Genomic DNA, 22,301 nt, shown 5'->3' with positions numbered 1-22,301 from the left:
TGTGTGTGTGTGTGTGTGTGTGTGTGTGTGTGTGTGTGTGGTTATAGATGCACATGTACTTGATAGCAATTGCACTGCTTGATGATGCAATGAGACACCTCCTAGACTTTGCACCAAACATGATTTTATACAAAATGCTGATGTTTCCCCTCTTCTCTCTCTCTCTCTCTCTCTCTCTCTCTCTCTCTCTCTCTCTCTCTCTCTCTCTCTTGTTAGCAAAATGTCAGCTTCTCATTATGTGTTCACTAATGACATTCAATTCCTTACCTCTTCCACCACTACACAGACAAGAAGAGGGCGAGGAGGAGGAGGAAGAGGAGGAGGAGGAGGAGGAGGAGGAGGAGGAGGACGAGGAGGACGAGGACAAGAACGAGGACGAGGAGGAGGGAAGATAAAGATGGTGATTGATGGTGATGATGATGATGATGAACAGCAACAGCAACAACAACAACAACCATTCTCTCTCTGCATTACAACTACCTCCATTACCTTAACTACCACAACAACCACAGCTACCACCACCACCACCACCACCATCACTGCAACTACCACAAATATCATCACCACCACCACAACTACCACCACCACAGACATCACCACAACTACCACAACAACCACAAATACCATTCCTACCATCACCACCATTACCACAGCTACCACAACTACCACAATTACCACACCTACCACCACCACCATCACCACAACTACCACAACTACCAGCACCCTCATGCCCCCGTTTCGTCTGATTGGTTGAGCGATGACGTAATGCAGGGGGCCAGATGGGAGAGAGAGAGAGAGAGAGAGAGAGAGAGAGAGAGAGAGAGAGAGAGAGAGAGAGAGAGAGAGAGAGAAAGAGAGAGAGAGAGAGAGAGAGAGTAGATAAGTGGACAAATGAAGGTTTTATCTAACTCCTCCAGTTTACAAATTCTCACCATCCACCCATCCAACACTCACTCCCATTTTGACCCTTATAGGCAGGATCGTAGGGACCCGGGGCTAGGCTACTCAATCTCGACATTTTAGGCAAGTTTGACCCGCCTCACACATCCCTGAGTCGCATTATGTGAGAAATAAACCCACCAGAGCGCCATAACCCACTAAACCACCGGGCGTCACATAAATAATCCGGTGGTATCCAGGGAAAGAAGAAGTGTTAGCATAAGTAAGGAATTTTATAGAATGAGAGACTGACTAGGAGAGTGTGTGTGAGATGGAGGGGGAGGGGAAAACTGAGGATGAGATGGAGGGGTATACGGGAGAGGTGGTGTGTGGGCTGGAAATAGGGCAGACTGATGGCGTAGGACTGGGTGACGTGGAGGTGAACTGCTTATGGCCACCCTTTCTGGGGTAAATCGCTTGGTTATAGATAAATAGACAGATACATAGATAGATGGATAGAGAGATAGATAGATAGATAGCTGGATGAATAGATGGATACAATGACATATGGATAGTTATAAAGATGGATAGATACGGTAGTTAGGTAGGCAGGCAGATAGAAAGATAGATAAACAGATATACAGATAGATATATTTCTATCCACTTCACATACATAGCCTATACGGAAGCTTCAAGGCAATATAAGTGGTGGTGGAGGGGTACGCCTTCACCTGGTGGTACCGATATACCTTGGCGGTCGCGCTGCCCTAAATGCAAACACCTGTCAACTCCCTCCTTATTCCCCCTCAACAGAGGATGTTGGAGTGCAGGAGAGGTGCCCATTCAGCCTGCAGTCTACAGGGCTCACATCGCTACAACAAAAACAGTACTAATGTAGCCTAATAATATGACGCTGTTGTGTAGCGGGGTCCAGCAATGTACTAACCTGCTAAATTGTACTACTTGATGTAATCTTAGGAGATATTACAGCCATGGTGGTGGCTGTGGTGGTTGTGTTGGCTGTGGGGTAGTGTTGGTGCTGCTACTGTGATGTGTTGGTGTTGGCACTGTGGTGGTGTTGGCATTGTGATGGTGTTGGCACTGTGGTGGTGTTGGCATTGTGGTGGTGTTGGCATTGTGGTGGTGTTGGCATTGTGGTGGTGTTGGCATTGTGGTGGTGTTGGCACTGTAGTGATGTTGGCACTGTGGTAGTGTTGGTATTGTTGAGGTGATGGCAATGTGATGGACCGTGGCGGTTTTGACCTTGTATTGGTGTTGGTGCTGGCACTGTGGTAGTGCTGGCACTGTGGTAGTGCTGACGTTGTGCTAGTGTTGACATTGTGGTGGTTGTGACATTGTGGTGGTGTTGACAATATGGTGGCGTTGGCACTGGTGGTGTTGGCACTGTGGTGGTGCTGGCATTGTGGTAATGTTGGCACTGTGGTGGTGTTGGCATTGTAGTGGTGTTGATATTGTAGTGGTGTTGGTACTGTGGTGGTGTTGGCATTGTGGTGATGTTGGCACTGTGGTGGTGTTGGCACTGTGGTGGTAGTGTTGGCACTGTGGTGGTAGTAATGGCGCTGTGGTAATGTTGGCACTGTGATAGTGCTGACACTGTGATGATGTTGGCACTGTGGTGGTGTTGGCACTGTGGTAATTATGGCACTGTGGTGGTGTTGGTGTTGGCACTGTGGTAGTCACTTCTTAACTAGCTCATCCTTCCTCCACTCACCTCACTGCGGCTCCGGGGGCGGGGTATAGAGAGAGAGAGAGAGAGAGAGAGAGAGAGAGAGAGAGAGAGAGAGAGAGAGAGAGAGAGAGAGAGAGAATCCGGCCGAAATTATGTATCCTTTTTACAAACTTTTCCAAGTATGGATTTGATTTTCACGGCACTGTGATGATGATGGTGAACATGATGGTGGTAGTGGCGATTATTATTATTATTATCATTATTATTATTATTATTATTATTATTATTATTATTATTATTATTATTATTATCATCATCATCATCATTATTATCATTATTATTATTATTATTCTATAGTAATCATGTACTTAACTCTAACAGATGAGGCACTATGTTCCCGGAGGCATATCAATCCCCCCATGACCATCAGTAGAATAATAATGTAAGGATAGTCAAAAGGAAAGACGAAACCTTAAAGAAAGAAAAAAGAAAAATGATGTTGGAAAGGAAAATAACGTAACACAAATTATTCTGGACGAACTTAAGAAACAAACAAACCACTTACGTCACTCCTCTCCCATGACTTAAGAGCGTGGCGCAGGAAATGGTGTGGTGTGGTGTGGTGTGGTATGGTGTGGTGCAAGAATATTTTGTGGTGTGGTGCTTGGAGTGTGGCATGGTATGGTGTGGTTTGGTATGATGCAAGAATATTTTGTGGTGTGGCGTGGTGCAAGGAGTGTGATATGGTATGGTGTGGTTTGGTAAGGTGTAGTTTGGTGTGGCGTTTGGTATGATGCAAGAAGTATTTTCTAGTGTGGTGTGGTAAGGTGTGGTGTGTTTGGTATGATATAAGAAGCATTTTGTGGTATGATGTAAGGAATGTGGTGTAGTGTGATACGAGCGGTACGTGAGTAAGGTATTGTAGCGGTGAAGTGGTATGAGTAATGTGTATGTTAGTGGTGTGGTTTGGTGTGGTGTGTTTGGTATGATGCAAGAAGTATATTGTGGTGTGGTGCAAGGAGTTTGGTGTGGTGTGATATGAGCGGTACGTGAGTTAGGTGTTGTAGCGGTGAAGTGGTATGAGTAATGTGTAAGTTAGTGGTGTGGTGTTGCGTGGGTGTGAGTGGTATGATGTCACCACTCAGCTGTGAACTAAACATCATTCGGATTGTTTACATCTTTAAAATATGAAAGCTTCTGGAATTGCTCTCGTTTTTTCGAATACCTCACAGGTCAAGGTGACAAGGGCAAGGTCTACATCAACCATGCCCTGCGGCACTGATATTTAGCTATTGTTCTATAAAAAAAAAAAAAAAAAAAAATGGCTTGTGTCATAGGCTGTCTCTCAACCCTTCTACCAATTTTTGTTAACGTCGAATAAAAATTGCGTCAGTTTCGTATCTCACGGCCGGAACTACCATGAGAAGTATTTCGGCTGTGAGATAACTTGAACAGTTTTTATCTGATTTTAATAAAACATGGTTGAACAGTTAAGGAACAGCCAAGGACGACACAGATTTTTAACAGAACAATAGGTCAAAGGACAAGGTCACAGGTCAAGACAAAGTTCGACCCGTCTGTGTGTGTGTGTGTGTGTGTGTGTGTGTGTGTGTGTGTGTGTGTGTGTGTGTGTGAGCTTCTAACACTCATACGTTGTACAGGTATCTTTTGGCTGTTTCTCAGGCTTTTTTCAGGTGTTTGCATTTTTTCGTACCCCCATTTATATGTTCCTGTGTAATAGTTGTCCTGCATCCTCATCTACGATGAATGAATAATTCTGTTGGCCTAGTTCATCGCACTGAATACGATACCAGAGTTTGCAGATTTCATAGCTTAAGGCGTTATCATTATCCTACAGTAATGCATCATATTTACCGAGTTCCATCTTTGTTGATGCTGACATCGTTGTTGCTTTCACCGCCTCCTCCTCCGCCGTCCCTCTTACGATCTTTTGGCTTAGATGACGTAATTTCCCATTAAATATCACACACGAGCTTGTCTGATGTGCTCCCAGGATTCACACACGAGCTTGTTTGATGTGCTCCCAGGATTCAGACACGAGTTTTTATGATGTGCTCCCAAGATTAACAGACGAGCTTGTTTGATGTTCTCCCGTGATTCAGACACGAGCTTGTTTGATGTGCTCCCAGTATCTGCTGAATATTCACTCGCTCTCAAGCCTCAATGTTTATATGCATAGGTGCAGCCAAGGGAGGACGAGGATAAAGCTCAGGGCCCCCATAACAAAATCCTAGCTGCGCCCTTGTATGAGGGAGGGGTGCGTAAGTTGGAGACAGGGCACCCTGAAGGTGGAGGATAGGGTGATGTGGAGACCATTTGTTTATGGCCACCTCTTTACGGGATTAAGGCATCAGGTTAAATAGATAGATAAATAGAAAGATAGATGAAATGAAAGTTAAAGTGCATTGAGCAGAAAATGGTATATATATATATATATATATATATATATATATATATATATATATAGATATATATATATATATATATATATATATATATATATATATATACCTAGGCTGCTTCCCCCAAGGAAAGGGAGGTAGCCAAGACAGGACGACACACTCCCCATTTACTCATCCATTCAAACACATTCGCAACTTAGCCCCAAAGGGGAGAAGGGACAGATCCTCACCGCACCACACCGCACAAGGTTCAACTGCGCAGTGCAATCAGTGACATCCGCAGCAGGGCCCGACAGCAGAGCTGGTTTACCCCTGCCACATCAAAATAGACCCATCCCCTTACCCGCACCTGACCTGACTAGCTGATCAGACCAAATGAAAAAGAATATCCCCTCAGGGCTGCGTCATCATTTATTCATTCACAATTTCTCTCCATTTATTTTTGTCACGCGCAGCCACTCTTCCTTGCTCAACAGACATCCCTCTCGCATCCAGCTCTCTCTTCACACTGTCCATCCATCCTATTCGTGGTCTCCCTTTCAGCCTTACACCTCTCACATCATATCTAGTTATCTTTTTCACCAATCGCTCATTAGCCATTCTCTCCATATGCCCAAACCATCGCAACACCCTCTGCTCAACTCTACCAGCCATCTCCCGAACAACTCCAGTTCATCGCACTTCATCATTTCGCACTCGATCCATAGGCGTCACTCCACACATACTCCTCAGACACCTCATCTCCATTACATTCAAACTTTTCCTCTCTGCTACACCCATATTCCATGTTTCAGCCCCATATAACGCAGTCGGTACAACACCCTCATACAGCCTTCTCTTTACATCCATTCTAAGCGAACGACATCTAAACACTTTTTTCATTCCTCCCAGCACCTTACCTACTTCATTCACTCTAAACTTCACTTCTGCATCTATTCTTCCATCCACAGCAACATGTGACCTTAAATATTTAAAACACTCTACCTCCTGAAGCAACTCACCATTCAAAACTATATTCATCCCCCTACCATCAACCAACCTCGTACAGTACACTTCCTCTCTTTACATTCCTCAATGTCTATCGCAGATTTGCCGCTAGAAGGTCTTCCTCTCTCTCTCTCTCTCTCTATATACAGTATATATATATATATATATATATATATATATATATATATATATATATATATATATACACTGTATATATTTATACACACATACACACACACACACACACACACACATATATATATATATATATATATATATATATATATATATATATTTATACACGTATATATGCACATATATATATATATATATATATATATATATATATATATATATATATATTATAATGCATAAGTCTTGAGGGGTGGGGGGGAAGGGGTAATGTTGTGTTTTGTCCGTGTGCGCGTGTTATAGTGACGCTGTGGCCGCCATCTTTGTTATTGTCTGAGGGTTTGTGTTGTGGGGTGAGATGGCGATCAACCCAAGGAAGGATGGTGGGCCTAATGTCAAGTACTACGAGTCCTCCGAGACCGTCTCACAGTTCGAGAATGTCAAGACATGGCTCACCAAGAATGCTAAGAAGGTAAAGTGTGGCGAGACGGGGTAATAGCACAGAAAAATTACTTGAATTTGATGCCGCCTGGGCCGGGGCCCGGTGTGACATAAACTTTCCATCAATTCCCTGTCGTTACAGCGATTTTTATTTGTAAAAATGACAAGAAAAGTTTGATGCAGAGTCTTCCAGTATTTCTCTTTCTTCTTGCAGTTTTAAAGCGTACCTAAGACAGTGACTTTAGTAAATACGTGTGAATGTTACCCCGAGCCATGAAGGTCTCCGTATATTCCATTACCGGGTACCGTATCGAGTCTTGAAAGGGCTCTTCAGACTTCCAAGATCGTACCAATTTATATACTGTGTACACCCATGGACTTGACTAATGTTTATGTTGCTTTAACTACTAACCTTAGGAGATTCATTTCTACCTCGTAGTGATCAGATTGTGAGAGTAACCCAATTCTGTTCCATCAGTTGTAAACAAACCAAGTACAGTGTTTGTGTTTCTCCTACAGCATGTTCAGGCAGACCCACCCACTAGTAGGGGTGTACCACAGTTGGTGGTGCAGGTGTGTAAGAGAGAGAGGGTTGGTGGTATAGGCATTGTTTGTTTATCTTAACTAGGCAAATGCTTTCCTCTTTCTGCAGGGATCTACTTAAGGGAAATGTGGGACTACATATATATATATATATATATATATATATATATATATATATATATATATATATATATATATATAAAACTTCCTTTAAATTGATTTAGAGCTTTTGTAGAGGTGTACAGAAATGAGTGATAAGGTGAATGTGCAGTGCATTCCTGAGTGCAAGGCCTGGGGGGACTAGGTTTACAATGGAAGAGTTGAGAGATAGGACAGGACTGAAGTGTATTGGTTTTGTGATGAGGAGAGGTAGAATGAGATTGATGGTTTGGGCTTGTGAAGAGGATGGGTGATGTAAGTGGGAACTGTTAACCTTAGGGGTAGGGTTGCGAGAGGTAGACCGTAAAAGACCTAGGACGAGGTCATTGAGTGTGACCTCAGGGATAAGGAACTGAGTAGGGAAGTTATCAGAGATCGAGCAGCATGGAGAGCCGCCATTAGCATGAGTGACCGAGGCTGATGCATGCAAGCATGTTGGAGCCTTTAAAAATGAAACGAACACACAGAAGTGCATTTTCAAGTTTGAAGAGGATCCCTAAAGAAACAAGGAAAAAACAGTTGTCTGAGGAACTGGTTTGGTTAGGTTATTATAGATAAGATTATGTTTGGAGAAGTTAAATTGGGTTGTTTTGAAAGATTGGGTTATGTTTGGATAAACCTGCACTGATAAGGGTATTTTTGTGCCAAAAATGGCATTCTGAGATGGCGTCCATCAGTCTTCGGTGCTCAAAATGGCATCTGTCTATCTTTGATGCTGTTGGGGATTGCAAACAGATATCATGTTAAATGTTACTCACCTCTTATTTTTTTTAAATAAAAAACCTCAGAACTCAGAAAATACTCAGTCACATGAAGAAGTTTGGTAAAGAAAAAACTGAACAAAGAAAATAAGGTAGTCCTGTGTCGGCTTGAAGAGTGTCTTTTCAGGTTGTATTATGTAGGAGGTGGATACGGAAGTATTGCCGCCCTGCATCCATTCCATATCACTTCTTCATGATTAGTATCATATTCTAAAGTTAATCATGTATTAGCTATAACTTAAGACTGTATTCAGAATGAAATGGTAATTTCTATCTATCTATCTATCTATTGCCAGACGCCTCAATCCCGTTTGGGGTGGCCACAAACAAATCGCCTCCAAGTCGCCCTGTCCCCTGCCATTTCACTGCCCTGCTCCCAACTCACACCCACCTCTCTCATATACCTCTCCACCCCATCCCTCCATCTCATCTTCGGCCTCCCCCTCCCTCTTCCCCCCTCCACCTCACTCACATACACTCTCTTCGTCAGTCTCTCACCCTCCATCCTCTCCACATGGCCAAACCACCTCAGTGTGTTCCTCATAACGCTTCCTATCACATCCACATCCACACCACAATGCTCCTTTATATCCTCATTCATCAGCCTGTCTCTCCATGTGACTCCACAGGCTCCTCTTAAATAACTCATTTCCACTGCTCTCACTCTTGACTTGTGTCCTTCCAACAATGTCCAAGCTTCACTTCCGTACGTTAGAGTTGGTATCACAATACTGTCATGTACGGTAGTAACTTTTTCACTTCCATGCTCACATCCCTGTTTCTTATCACTGCTTTCAAAGAACCAGCAACCTTTCTTCCCTGCTGTACCCTTTCAAGCACTTCACCTTCCAAACCTCCATCCTTACTCATCACACTACCCAAGTACTTAAATGTACTGTACTCACATTTTCCAATTCCTCACCATCCAACCTCGCTGTACATTCACTAACTTCACCTCTCTCAAAGACCATCACTTTACTCTTCCCTACATTCATCTTTAGATTCCGTTTCTTACACACTCTCTCAAACTCATCCACCAAGCCTTGCAGCTCCCCTTCGTCTTCACTCAACAACACAGTATCATCTGCAAACAACAGTACAGGGAGTTTCCAAACACTATCCTCTCTCACCAGGACCACTCCAACATCCACTACCCTACCTTGTACCTCTTTTATTACCCCATCCATGTACAGATTGAACAACCATGGAGACATGACACATCCCTGTTTCAAACCAACTTTCAAAGAGAAAAATTCACTTAGTTCACTATCCACACGCACTGCAGCCTTCGCACCATCGTACATACTCTTCACAGCATTCAACAACTTCCCATCTACTCCATATATTCTTAACACTTTCCACAATCCTTGTCTATCCACCCTGTCATATGCTTTCTCCAAATCCATGAAAGCTGCATACAACTTCTTTCCCTTCTCTAGAAACTTTTCCACTAAAGATCTAAGAATGAATATCTGATCTACACAACCTCTTCCCTTCCTAAAGCCTCCCTGTTCTTCTCCAACTAATTTCTCTGTTCTTTCTCTAACTCTGTCTATAAGTATCCTACCATACACTTTTCCTATTATACTAAGAAGACAAATGCCCCTATGATTACCACACACTTCTTTTTCCCCTTTTCCTTTGTACAAGGGAATAATTATACCTGACTTCCAATCCTCCGGGACTCGACCTTCCTCCCAGGCCAATCTGCACATCTTCCACATCCATTCTACTACTATCTCTCCCCCATGGTTCAGCATTTCACCACACACTCCATCAATTCCTGGGGCTTTCCCCGATTTAACTTTCTTCATTGCTTCCACAACTTCTATCCTACTGATTTCTTCCTGTCATCTCACCTCCCTCCTTCTCCCAGCCATTCCCCAGCCACTTATACTCGCAGTACTTCCATCCTCTACGTTCAACAATTCCTTAAAGTGTTCTCTCCATCTGCTCACTTTTTCTCCCTTCTCCACTAGTAATCTACCATTTTTATCTTTCACTCCCCTTCTAACTTCACTTCCACCCTGTCTTACTCTTTTCACTTCTCTCCAGAACATTTTCTTACAGTCCCTCCACTTTACACTCAAATTCCTTCCAAATTCCTCATCCACTCTCTTCTTACTCTCTCTTACTAATCTTTTCACCTCTCTCTTTCTTTCCACATATAACTCTCTCTTCCGCCTCTCAACTTCTTCCATGGCCCTGTTTCTCATCCATTCATTGTATGCTTTCTTCTTTTGTGCCACAGCCTGTTTCACCTCTTCAGTCCACCACGCTGTTCCTTGCACCCCCTTCCGTCTTCTCTTCCTTCCACACATCACATCACATGCTGCACATATTTCTTCTGTAAATATCCTACAGACACCTTCCACATCTCCCATCTGCTCCAATTCATATTTGCCCAATCGTTCCTCCACTTCTCTCTTATACTCTGCCTTTTTCTCATCCTCTTGTAACCTTTCCACTCTCCTTGCAACTACTCCTTCCTCTCGTCTTTCCCTTCTTCTATTCCTCCATCTTACTTGCATTCTAATTCTGGCCACCACCAAGTAGTGGTCAGAAAGTCCACTCCCCCAACCTCTATACACTCTTGCATCCTTCACACATCTTCGCATCCTTTCATCCACACACACATAATCAATCATTGCCTTCCTTTCATTCAGTTCACCACCCACCCTTCTCATCACTCGCCATGGTAATTTATACCAAGTTAAAGTCAAGAGTTTAATTACAGTATTTATTTATTTATTTATTTATTTTTATTTTTTTTTATTACAGCATGTGCAGGCAGACCCACCCACCAACAAGGGGCTTTCACAGTTGGTGGTGCAGCTGCTACAGTTCATGGAGGACAATTTTGGACCCAAAGTTGGAAAAGCACCCATGACAAAATTACCAGTGAGTTATTTTTTCTGTATTTTTTTTTACTAGTAAATTTGCACAACCCCAGAAATGTAGTGGATAGATATGTAAAGGTGTGGGAATTGAGGAGAGTATATATGGTGTGAATTGCAGGGATGGCAGCCCGATTGTAAGACGATGTTTGGACATCTCAAGGAATTTGTAAGAAAGCGAGAGATTGGAGTTTAGGAAAGGCAATGGAATGAGGAGGGTGTGAATTGGAGGGAGGGCAGCCTAATGGTAAGATGGTGATGGATGGATAGGCAAAGGAATTTTGAAGAAATCAGTGTTTGAAAGTTGAGAGGTATGTGAATGAGGGTGGTGTGAATTGAAGGGAGGGCAGCCTGAAGGTAAGATGATGTTGGAGGTGTATGTAAAGGGATTTGTAAGAAAGCTGGTATGGGAGTTGAGGATGGGCATGTGAATGAGGGTTGTAGAAATTGGAGGATGAACAGCCAGATGGTGAAGGCCAGGGCAGCATGGAGGCAGGTTATTCATGGTCACCCTTTCCAACATTGCCAGTTGAATTATCCAGCTGTTTTTACTGTCAGGGAATCAGTTATCTTTCCATAATTGTTTGAAGATTACCAGTGCTGTATTTTGGTCTGTGCACACTTGCTCTGTAGTAACTTCTAACCTGAGAGTAACCCCTAACTCCTTACAGCTCAGTTGATGTCCAGATGTAGTTAGGTTAGAAGGGTGGTTTGACTAGCAATCAAGGAGATTCATTCTTACCATATAGCTAAAACTCGCTGAACTTCATACAGCTGTGCGTTAGCGATCAAATAGTTGGACTGACCTAGTTCCCTTAAGTGAACAGAAATCAACTGTAGCAAAACTTAGCCGTAGTCTTAGGTGGGTTAATGCATGTTGTGAATTATTTGAATTTTTAACGATGTATATGAGGGAGGAGGGGGTGAGTTGGGGGGAGGGTAGTCAAATGGTGGGTGACAGAGTGACTTGGAGGCGTTTTGTCTGCGGCCACCCTTTGCGGGATTAGGGCGTCGGGCTATAGATAGATTAACGATGTATTTGCCAGATCTTCAGAAGGGTGTTGAAGATTTTATGTGGTGGCACCAATATGACCAGGTTGTGTAGCTGTCTGGCTAGGTGGTGTAGCTGCTGGGCAATACAGTACAAACACCCCTCAGTCCCCTCCCTATCCCCTAAAGGAGGATGGTGGACTGCTGAAGAAAGACAGCTTCAATATGCAAGTCATCAGGTTCACATTCAAATAAGCCTGGTATTGCTGTTATTACTACTACCGTAGCCAATTATTGGATCCCCATCATACTGTAACAATGTCTGTTACATAAATGTAACTTTTTGTATTAAATTAATTATATCCCAAGCTCCCCTTTAAGTACCTGTGTACAGTATTATCTTCTGCAGTCTGATGACATTTTATATTTAATTCATGCTGCAACTACTGTAGTTGATATTATTCAGCACAGGACTGATCTCAAGTAGTGAGGGTGTTACTGAAGCCTATGCCAAATAGAATACCTTTGGTTCACAGAGTCTCTCCCAAGCTGAATAAAGTTGTCCAGCGATTGCTAGATTTCAATAAAATACAGTACATCTTGGATTGAAGGCGTTAACCTCAGCCCATCCTTAGGCTGGAAGAAAGTATGAAGATGGTAACAACTATTTGTGTTACAGATGAAGTGTTTCCTGGACTTCAAGCCTGGTGGTGGTCTGTGCCACATACTGAGCACTGTTTACAAGTACAAGAGTGATCAGGGATGGCGCAGGTTTGACTTTCAGGTATGTAGGTTGAGCATGCAATTTTGTCATTTTTGTTGGTAATTTCCTTTTAATAGAGTCATTTGAGAGGAGCTGTGGAATTAAATGGATAGACAGACACACAAATAAAGAAGAAAAGAAGTGTTGTGGTATTGATGTGGATGTGATAAATATGTTGAGAAATACTTAGAGATGGTTTGTCATGTGGAGATGATAGAAAATGAGAGTGACCATAAGTACAGTATGTACTTCTGAATGTGAGTGAGATGGAAAGGGGAGGGGGAGAGTGAGATCGAGGATAAGATGGAGGATTGGAGTGGAGAGATTCATGAGATAGGGAATGTGAGTAGGTGGGGGAGCAACTAAATGGCAGAGGACAGGGTGACATGGAGGTGATATGTTTGTGGCCACTCCTTATGAGATTAAGGAATCACACTATAGCTAGATACACTTTTAACGCTTGCTGAACTGCAGACATCAGATGAGGCACAATGAAGGTCTGCGTGGGCCAAGCTTCACATGAGGTACAATTTACATTGCTTATAAAACAGTGACTGAGGAGAGGTAAACTACCTTACAAAGCATCAGCCTGGCAGGGGTTAATAAGCAGGTTTTTGGTACTGGTGTTTTTCTGTGATATTAGAAGCAAAGCATCAAATAAGGATGATGGAGGTATAAAGAGAATAGCCCGTATTTAAATACATTAGTTAATGAGTTGTTTGAAGCCTGGGAGTGTGGATGTTTTTGCCTGTGAGGTGGCAGCAGAACTTTGGGTTGAATGAGTGTGTGGCTCCTTAAGTTTGTCAGACTTTTACAAGTTCTCCTTCTGTCAGTTTTTTCTTGATCTCTGGACCCTATCTCACTTCATTTTTACATGAGGAAATAGGTTTAGATGATGATGATGATTTACTACATTTTGTTAACTTTCTCCATGCAGTCACCATCACGTAAGGACGCCAACATTGAGTTGTTCCGTGAGATAGAGAAGTGTCTGGTGAGCAACAAGTGTTGGAACAAGCCATCAGTGTTCATTCAGGCAGAGGTGGACAAGGAACTGCGCACAGAACTTAAGGATATCATTACCCGCCATGGTGGAAAAGTTGTTGGTACGTAGAATTAGCTGAGTTTTTGTTTGCTGTAGACTTTGTAGTGGAAAGAGAGAGAGAGAACTTGCATGTGTGGTGCATGCATTCATCCCTGTCCATGCATGCACCCTTTGGAACTTAAAGAGCTTATTTTTCAAATGGAAATATTGTTAGGGTAATGCTAATGATGATGATGATGATGATGATGCATTATCCATTCTCCCACAGAAGAGGAAGAGGAGGCTACACACGTAGTATATGATGAGCAAGATCCTCTTGATGACGAATTTGCTCGCGCAGTTATGAGGCGGGATCGACAGACTCTGTTCCATTTCTACTACATGCCAGACTCGTATGACTCGTGGGCCACAGGAGTCGAGCTGGATTATGACCCCCCAGAGTCACCACAATTTTTTGATGGCCAGTGGAAGGTGAGAGTGAGAGACAACTTTGCTAGTCACAACACTTCTTTGAGGGATTAGTGATGATGATGCAGTATAGAAGGATGCTGGTTGTGGTGAAAGGATGGTAGCTGGTGTGGAAGAAGAGTGGATTTTGAAGATAACCTCAGAGCTTATGATTTGTACTGAGATGTTGCCATATATCATAGTGTTTAGAGCTGCCATCTGGTGAACATTGCTGACACATTCAAGCATTTATACAATAAACAAACTATCTTTACTCAGGTAAACTGTGATTTCTTATTGGACATTATTGCTGTTCATGTTCTTTTATATGTGTCGTTCCAGGTGGTTGGTGTATTTCTTATATTGTATCAAACCTCCTTTATGATCGTGATGTGTTGATTAAAACAGCAGATGTATAAAAACAGGAAGATTCACTGGGGAACATTTTCTGATGTTTCATCCACCTATTCAGAACATGAATACAAAGAGCAGTAAAGGCTGTTTTATACCAGGCATGGGAATGGTGTGGATGATGATGATTATGAAATTTGGTCTGCATTGACATAAAAATACTTTTTCAGGTGTGTGCAAACTGGCTTCAAGACTTGGAGTCATACAATGAATGGATGAATGAGGAGGATTACGAGGTGGACGAAAATGGCACTAAAAAGAAGCACCGATCCTGCCTTAGTGTAGATGACACCATGGGTCTCTCAGATCCAGATAAGAAAAAGAAGAATGCCAAGAAGAGGCCTCGATCTCCCCCATCTCCCAGAACCAAACGGAAAGGGTGGGTCAGTCCATTCAGTCCCTCATTCTCCATCCATTGGTGATACAAAGAGGAACAGGAGAAAAAGACCAGTGATGAAATGGTAGAAAAAAAAAATACAACCTCACAAAATTCTGTTTATCTGTCTACAGCCAGATGCCACAATCCCATAAGGAGTGGCCGTTTGTCCTTGAGTTAGTTGTTTTACAGGGAGGAACACTAACCCTCCACCAACCCTTTTGGTTACACATAGGGAAAACATAAGGGTTACCATCCAGCATTGTAAATGATTTCCTGGACAACAGGAAACATTGGGCTTGCCACTCAATGTCAAGTCATCGGAAACAGAAAGAAGAGTAATAAAAAGTAACAGGATAGATGGGAGAAATAGGAAGAGAGGAGGGCAGACATAGAAAGAACAATAAGGGTGAGGGAAGAAGTAGGTAGCACTACATCAAGTGAGTGGATGATGGTGAGAAACAGGAAGAGAGGAGGACATGCACAGTAAAAGAATGATAAAGGTGAAGGAAGAAGTAGACAGCAACATATCAACTGAGAGGATGATTGTCGCCACCAGCCCTCACAAAATTAAAACATTAAATCTGTCCCTTCTTTCTCCAAACAGATCTCGCAACACCAACACACCAGGGAAACCAGTAAAGAAGACAAAGCTAGATGCAAGTGGTGCCGTGGCAGGAAGCACTGGGACTGGTGTGGGTGGGGAGGAGGAGGATCTAACTCGAGATATGGAGGATCCCACACCAGAGCCTAACGTAACAGAAGTTAATGCTGGATCAAAGGTTCAGCCTAGCAAAGGTGGAAATTATATGGATCTGGATGAGGAGACAGCGGAGAAGACAGAGAAGATTGAAGGACCTGTGAGTATACTTACTGAAGTTTTTTTTTTTTTTTTTCCAGCATAGTGGAATTCAGTGTTGGGTCTAACGTTCAGCCTAACAAGGGTGAGAAACATATGGATCTGGATAAGGAGACTGCATGAAAGGCTGAGAAGGTTGAAGGGCCAGTAAGCCTTTTTTTTTTTTTCCCAAAAATGTCAAAAAATTGTATAATCAGACCACTTTTGTTGATTGTATAACTTCTTATTTTGTTTTCATACGATCTTTTTGTCCCCATCATAGAAGTGGAGTGGTTATAAACGTGGGAACTAGTTACAGTCATCACTTTTTGCAGGAAATACTCACAAGTTGATAGTGATCGTCCAGGCCGAGCTTGCATATTGTCACAACTTATTACATGTCTGAGATTTCTTTCCAAACAATTCCCAGCAACTGTTGGAAGCAGTTAGCTGGTTTGGGCACTTGGTGTATCTTCCGGTCTACAGAAAATATCAGCTGTATTATGGCCAACATAAATGTTAGGATTCTTCAAGAGAAACAATTGTATCATATGCATGATTTTTTTTTTTTTTTTTTTTTTTTTTTTTTTTTTTTAAAGGAAGTAATAGAGGGAGAAGTACCCTGATGTCAGATAGGGCAGAGCCCCTTAAATTCTGACTCACTGTTCAATTGAATAGGTAAGAATTAGGATAATGAGAGGGTGGAGAATGACAACTGGGTGCACAGGATGTGTAGGGTTGTGGGAGGTACACTGAGAGGAGGATATAAGGACGGTGTGGAAGCTGTTGGATATTGAGCAGCATGGAGAGCTGCCATTAGGTGACCAAGACCAATGGATGCAAGCATGTTGGAGGCTTTATAAACAAATATGAAATGATTTTTTTTTAATTGATCTTTTAAATATATAGCTATATGATCTTTTCACTGCCACAGCCAGCAACAGAGAGTGAAGACACAGCCACAGACCAGACCCACCACATCATCGTGCCAAGCTACGCTGCCTGGTTTGATTACAACGCCATCCATGCCATTGAAAAACGAGGCCTGCCCGAGTTCTTCAATGGCAAGAACAAGTCAAAAACACCAGAGATTTACCTGGCATATCGAAACTTCATGATTGATACATATAGGTGGGTAATTTGGTCATGCAGCAGATCACAAGTTCCATTAGGGTCTAAAGAGAGAAGAGAGTTAAAATATTGTGAGGCCTTATAGAGATCAAGAGGTCTTATTCGAGAGCTGGCATGGAACAGAGCAGGGTGGAGGAGTATTCTCTATGTAAATGGACGTAAAACAGTAATTAACAATGATAGTTTAATCACCTTTCCTCACTGTTTCTTGCTATCTTCCAGACTGAACCCAACAGAATACCTGACGTCAACTGCATGTCGTCGTAACCTGGCTGGTGACGTTTGTGCTGTAATGAGGGTACATGCATTCTTGGAGCAGTGGGGGCTAATAAACTATCAGGTGAGCCTGTTACACAAGTCATCGTGATCATCCGCCTCCTCATCCTTATCATCATCATTCAGACTTTTCCAACCCCAAAATTGAGTAAGGTAGGGTCCAGAGAGCCAGAAAAATCTTGATACAGTGAGATACTAGCTAAAGCTTGTCCAGTTCAATGAGCCACACTTGCATTCACTCGCCATCCAGGCACCTGTAATCTTGGCTCCACCTGATGGGTGGAAAAACATTTGGCATGTAGCTTGACACTCATACGGTAGTACTGTAGTTACATGAAGGCAATAATTAAATGCTTACTGTATGTTAATGACAAGCGAATGGCTAATTTTTATATACTTCCGAGTCTTCACTGATAGTTCTGAGTCTGTGTTTTCATATTTTTCTTTCTGGATCCTAGTCACACTGTATTTCATATATTTAGAAATGATTAAGGATGGTGATACGATTGCATTGTATGGGTAAGGACGAATGATATAGTTGAACTGTATGGGTGAGGACATGATATAGTTAAATTTTGTAGGTGAGGACATGGTATAGTTGAATTGTATGGCTACTAGAGGACTGATAATAGAGTTGAATTGTATGATTGAGGACTGATAATAGAGTTGAACTGTGTAGGTGAGGACTAAATTCTGACTCTGTGTAATTTATTGTTCTTAGGTTGATGCTGATGCAAGACCCACCCCCATGGGACCTCCGCCCACCTCACACTTCCACGTGTTGGCTGATACACCAGCTGGCCTACAGTCTATTAACCCTCCAAAGGTCTGTATTACTTGCCAGCCCTCCTTATATCTTCCTGTTTATCATATCAATCTCTCTATTTTGATAGCAGTAGAGGGAAAAGGAAGGTTGGAAGAACTTCAAAATATGATGAATAGAATGTGGACAGAAGATTTAGAAAAGGAGGAGATTTGACTGGTAACTAAGGTCCCATTCCTCCCTTAATACTCATCAAATTTCATACAGCCATGACCTAGTACGGTAATCAAGTTTGGGAAGTGGCCCAGTTCTGTGATGTAAAGACAAACAGACTGTAATGTTATTGTATTTCACATTAACTTATGCTAAGAATGCCATCTTTCCATTTTTAATGCTAAACTGTAAACAGATATCAACATGAACACAGTGCTAGTGACAAAGAAGCGTTATGGAAAGGATGTAGAGCTGTGGTATTGTCATATTTTGTCACAGAGCTACATAAGCTGAAAAGGGACGAAAATCTGCGTCATGTAAAAATAAAGGACCTGTTGCTAGGTGACATCCTTGCAGCACAACACACATCAAGAGCTGTTCCTAAGCAGACATTCTTTGTGTGCTTTCCACTGACTGGGGCATTTTAACAACCATTCTTTTGTACCAGATGAGTCAGTCATTATCAGCCATGACTTAGAATTCAGGTTGTGAGAGTTGCTCAGTTTTATCAGGTAAAAACAAATCATCTTTAGACTTTACTACAGTTAAGCTTTTGGTCCATCTCTGTCAGATAAAAACACATCGACTATAGACATTATTACAGTAACACGTTAGTGGTCCATTTCCACCAGATACGAATGAACTGACTGTAGGTGTTACAAAGATGAACCTTTTGTTACAGGTGAACCAACCGTCAGCAGCGAAGCACCTAATGGACTTCGACAAGAAGCCCCCAGTAGACAAGAAACCCCCAGACTTTATTGGGACAGACTTTGGACTGAAGCTGGACCAGTACTCGAAGAAAACAGGAGCACTCAAGAACAAATCTGCTGCCAGCCAGGCCAGGGAATGGACTGAGCAGGAGACACTGTTGTTGCTTGAGGCTTTGGAGGTTAGTGTTGGGTGTATTTGTTGTTGCCCCAAGTATACCAGAATATGAGCCCAGTAAACTGCAAGCTGAAATTTCCCACCTACCAAACCCAGTAAACCGTAGAAATCCAGCAGCTTGAAACAAGTGCTCCAGGAGATCTTTAGTTGAGATTATGTTGGTGGTTTGTTTGTTATGAGACATTGGTGCATGAGTTGAGTGTGCTGGACTGCATTACAGTGAGGACATAGTGTTTGTGAGTTGTATTTTGAATATTTTTGTGATTATATGATTATGACCATTATTAATTTCGCTGTTACTTTTCAGATGTACAAAGATGACTGGAACAAGGTGTGTGAACATGTGGGCACCAGGACCCAGGATGAATGCATCCTGCAGTTCCTACGTTTGCCCATAGAGGACCCGTACCTTGAAGATTCAGAGGTGGGGTCCCCCTCATCAGGAGTGTCTGCTTTGGGACCCCTCGCATACCAGCCCATTCCCTTCAGCAAGTCTGGCAATCCAATCATGTCAACCGTGGCATTCCTCGCATCCGTGGTTGATCCTCGTATAGCTGCTTCTGCTGCCAAAGCTGCCATGGATGAGTTTTGCAGGATAAAGGATGAGGTCCCTGCAGCCCTACTTGATTCACATATTAAAAATGTTGCAGATCACGCTGCCACAAATGAAGGAAAGGTTGACCCCACTGCAGGTCTGGCAAAATCTGGTATTGCTGGAACAGAGCCAGAAGGGGAGGAGAAAAAGGAGGGAGAGGAAGCAGAAAAGGAAAAGGAGGAGGGGAAGAAGGAAGGTGCTGGTGCTGGTGCTGCTGCTGCTGCTGCTGCTGCTGCTGCAGAGGGAAAGAAAGAGGAGGGTGAAAAGAAGGAAGAGGGAGAGAAGGAAAAGAAAGATGAGACCATGGAAGTGGACAAGCCTGCTGAAGAGAAGACAGTGGAAGAAAAGGAGAAAAAGAAAGAGGAAGGAGGAGGGGAGGAGGATGAGAACAAGAAGGAGGAGAAGGAAGAGGTTGCCAAGGAGGAGAAAAAAGAGGAGATAAGTCCCGAGGAAAAGAAACTAGATGCAGAAAGGGAACGGCTCAGAAAGGACGCTTCAGTGCAACAAGCAGCAAGTGCTGCCTTGGGATCTGCTGCAGTGAAAGCTAAACATCTTGCTGCAGTGGAGGAGAGAAAGATAAAATCCCTGGTTGCACTTTTGGTTGAGACACAAATGAAGAAGCTGGAAATAAAACTTCGTCACTTTGAGGAGCTAGAAACAATTATGGATCGAGAACGTGAAAGTCTTGAGCTACAGAGACAGCAGCTGTTGCAGGAGAGACAGCAGTTCCACCTGGAGCAACTCAAGGCAGCAGAAATGAGGGCCAGACAACACGCACTCCACCAATTAGCTCAGGGTGCCAGTCCTGCACACTCACCAGCACCAACCATGGCACAAGTGCACCAATAGTGGGCTAGAGGCAATCACATAAAATCTGCCACAGTATTCCACACAAAATAGAGGCAGGGACAAAAATTCTGCTATTCTGCTGCATCTACTTGTCATTAAAGGTGTACATGTACACCAGTAGGCCAGAGACAGGAATGGAAATTTTACTGTTCTGCTGCCTCAGCTTCACGGTTTTGCACACCAGTACTGGTAGACTGCAGGCGGGGACAAAAGTTCTGTCACATGCTGCATCTGCCTCACACTATCACCAGCAGGATACACGAATCAGGGATAAACATTTTACTATTCCACAGCATCTAGCTATGTCACATTTAGGGCAGCACCAAAGTTATAAAACATGTCCCACTACTGAAGGGAATGAGAGTGTCAAAAAAAGAAAAAAAAAAAAGTGGGTTAGGGTGATAACAATTTATGATAGGTTCAGAAATTAGATCTAGAGAAAATGGCTACACCACAGCTGTAATTAGTAGCCAGAGACATCATTAGGATTTGTGTTAGGTAAATAGGTAGATAGTTTGAGTGATAACAGGCCAATATATTGAAGTTAACAATATTGGTGTTTGCACTCAATTTTTTATACAGAGAAGCAATTCACAGTTTTAACATCAGTGGTACATGTTTGCTTGTCATACCCAGATCCCTGCATTTTGTATGGTCCCTTTCAGCCCGAGGATGTCATTTGCTCTCGTCTTTGTACCTCCTGAATATTTTACTCAGCCCAAAAGGAGACCATTGTCGTGAAGGGACAAATGAACTCAAAATCTTGTTATTGCCCCATACCCACTTGGATGTGAACCCAGTGATCTGCTGACTGAAATTGCCTTTCTGCAGTTTGCCTTTGTTTGGGGGGATAGGGAGGGAGTTAAGGGACATTTTATACAACTGTTGAGCTTGATGGTTGAACAGTTGTACAAAAGGTGCGTGAAGGTGTCCCTCTCCGGCTGAATAAAATAGTTTGGAGGTAAAAAGAATAAAATACAAAAATGTCACCTCATTGAATGGGTTTCTAGAATAAGACATATGATCATAGCTTTTCCCTTGTTTTGGTTGTACAGGTTATCAAATGTTAATGAGCAGAAAATCCTCGATAATTGATTTTTTTTTTTTTTTTTTTTTTTAAGCTTCCATTTTCATTGGCCTCTTCAGTATGACTGCAGCATTTTCTGTATTTTATTTTTATCTCAGTGATATTATTCAACCTTGGAATGATCTCCGCATGTGAATCTGGGTGAGGGATTCCCTTCAGGTGATGGCACAAAAATGACTGGGCAGCTCTGATGTAAAGGTTCCTGACATTCCTCTCTGTTCCTTAAGAGGAAAATTGTGGACTGCAGAAGGGCAACTAAGCATGCAGTCCACCAGTTTTGCATCTTGATTAACTGGGATATGCAATACCAACAATTAAGGCTACTTTCTTTTTAATTTTTTATTGCTGGTACAAGACAGTTTATTCATCTTAACAGCCTCCTGTGCTTAAGAGATTTATTAATGCAAAAGATAGACCCCAACTAATTGAGTTAGAGCATTTTAACCCTTCCATTTTGAAGCCTCACCTTAAAGTAAAGTCACCAGGCACTAGCAAGAATAAAAGAAAATGTCAGATTGATGAGGTTAAGAGTTTGAAAGGTGTTTAACTAAAATAATGGTAGGGATAGTCAGTGTGCTAAAAATTCATCCTGTCATTTATTTTTTTTCTTCCAGTTGTTTGGACCATATTTTAAGTGGCTTTGGAAATTTCTTAATACCTTTTCCCCAGCAGTTTATTCTGAATGCAACACTCGGTATCTTCTTGTATGACATATAA

General features: G+C 42.4%; 1 protein-coding gene across 1 annotated transcript; it reads left to right on the top strand.

The window, feature by feature from the left end:
- The first annotated feature begins 6,454 nt into the window (after window positions 1-6,454).
- mor (SWI/SNF- related protein mor) lies at window positions 6,455-21,246 on the top strand. Its single transcript, XM_080270078.1, has 12 exons — window positions 6,455-6,583; window positions 10,797-10,916; window positions 12,582-12,686; window positions 13,603-13,771; window positions 13,979-14,181; window positions 14,739-14,947; window positions 15,552-15,804; window positions 16,717-16,913; window positions 17,136-17,253; window positions 17,911-18,015; window positions 18,848-19,057; window positions 19,361-21,246. The coding sequence occupies exons 1-12, from the start codon at window positions 6,470-6,472 to the stop codon at window positions 20,495-20,497; spliced, it is 2,940 nt and encodes a 979-aa protein (XP_080126204.1). The 5' UTR covers window positions 6,455-6,469; the 3' UTR covers window positions 20,498-21,246.
- Window positions 21,247-22,301: the final 1,055 nt, after the last annotated feature.

The sequence above is a fragment of the Coenobita brevimanus genome, chromosome 39, assembly GCF_032717465.1.
Source record: "Coenobita brevimanus isolate Jiangsu-jjx chromosome 39, ASM3271746v2, whole genome shotgun sequence".
NCBI lineage: Eukaryota > Metazoa > Arthropoda > Malacostraca > Decapoda > Coenobitidae > Coenobita > Coenobita brevimanus.
This window is presented reverse-complemented; position numbering and strand designations above follow the sequence as displayed.

Bases quoted from the DNA above. Each gene is read 5' to 3' on its own strand.
- mor (XM_080270078.1), top strand. From the start codon at position 6,470: ATGGCGATCAACCCAAGGAAGGATGGTGGGCCTAATGTCAAGTACTAC. The intron at 17,254-17,910 runs GTGAGCCTGTTA...TATTGTTCTTAG, and splicing joins GGGGGCTAATAAACTATCAG to GTTGATGCTGATGCAAGACC. The intron at 19,058-19,360 runs GTTAGTGTTGGG...GTTACTTTTCAG, and splicing joins TGTTGCTTGAGGCTTTGGAG to ATGTACAAAGATGACTGGAA.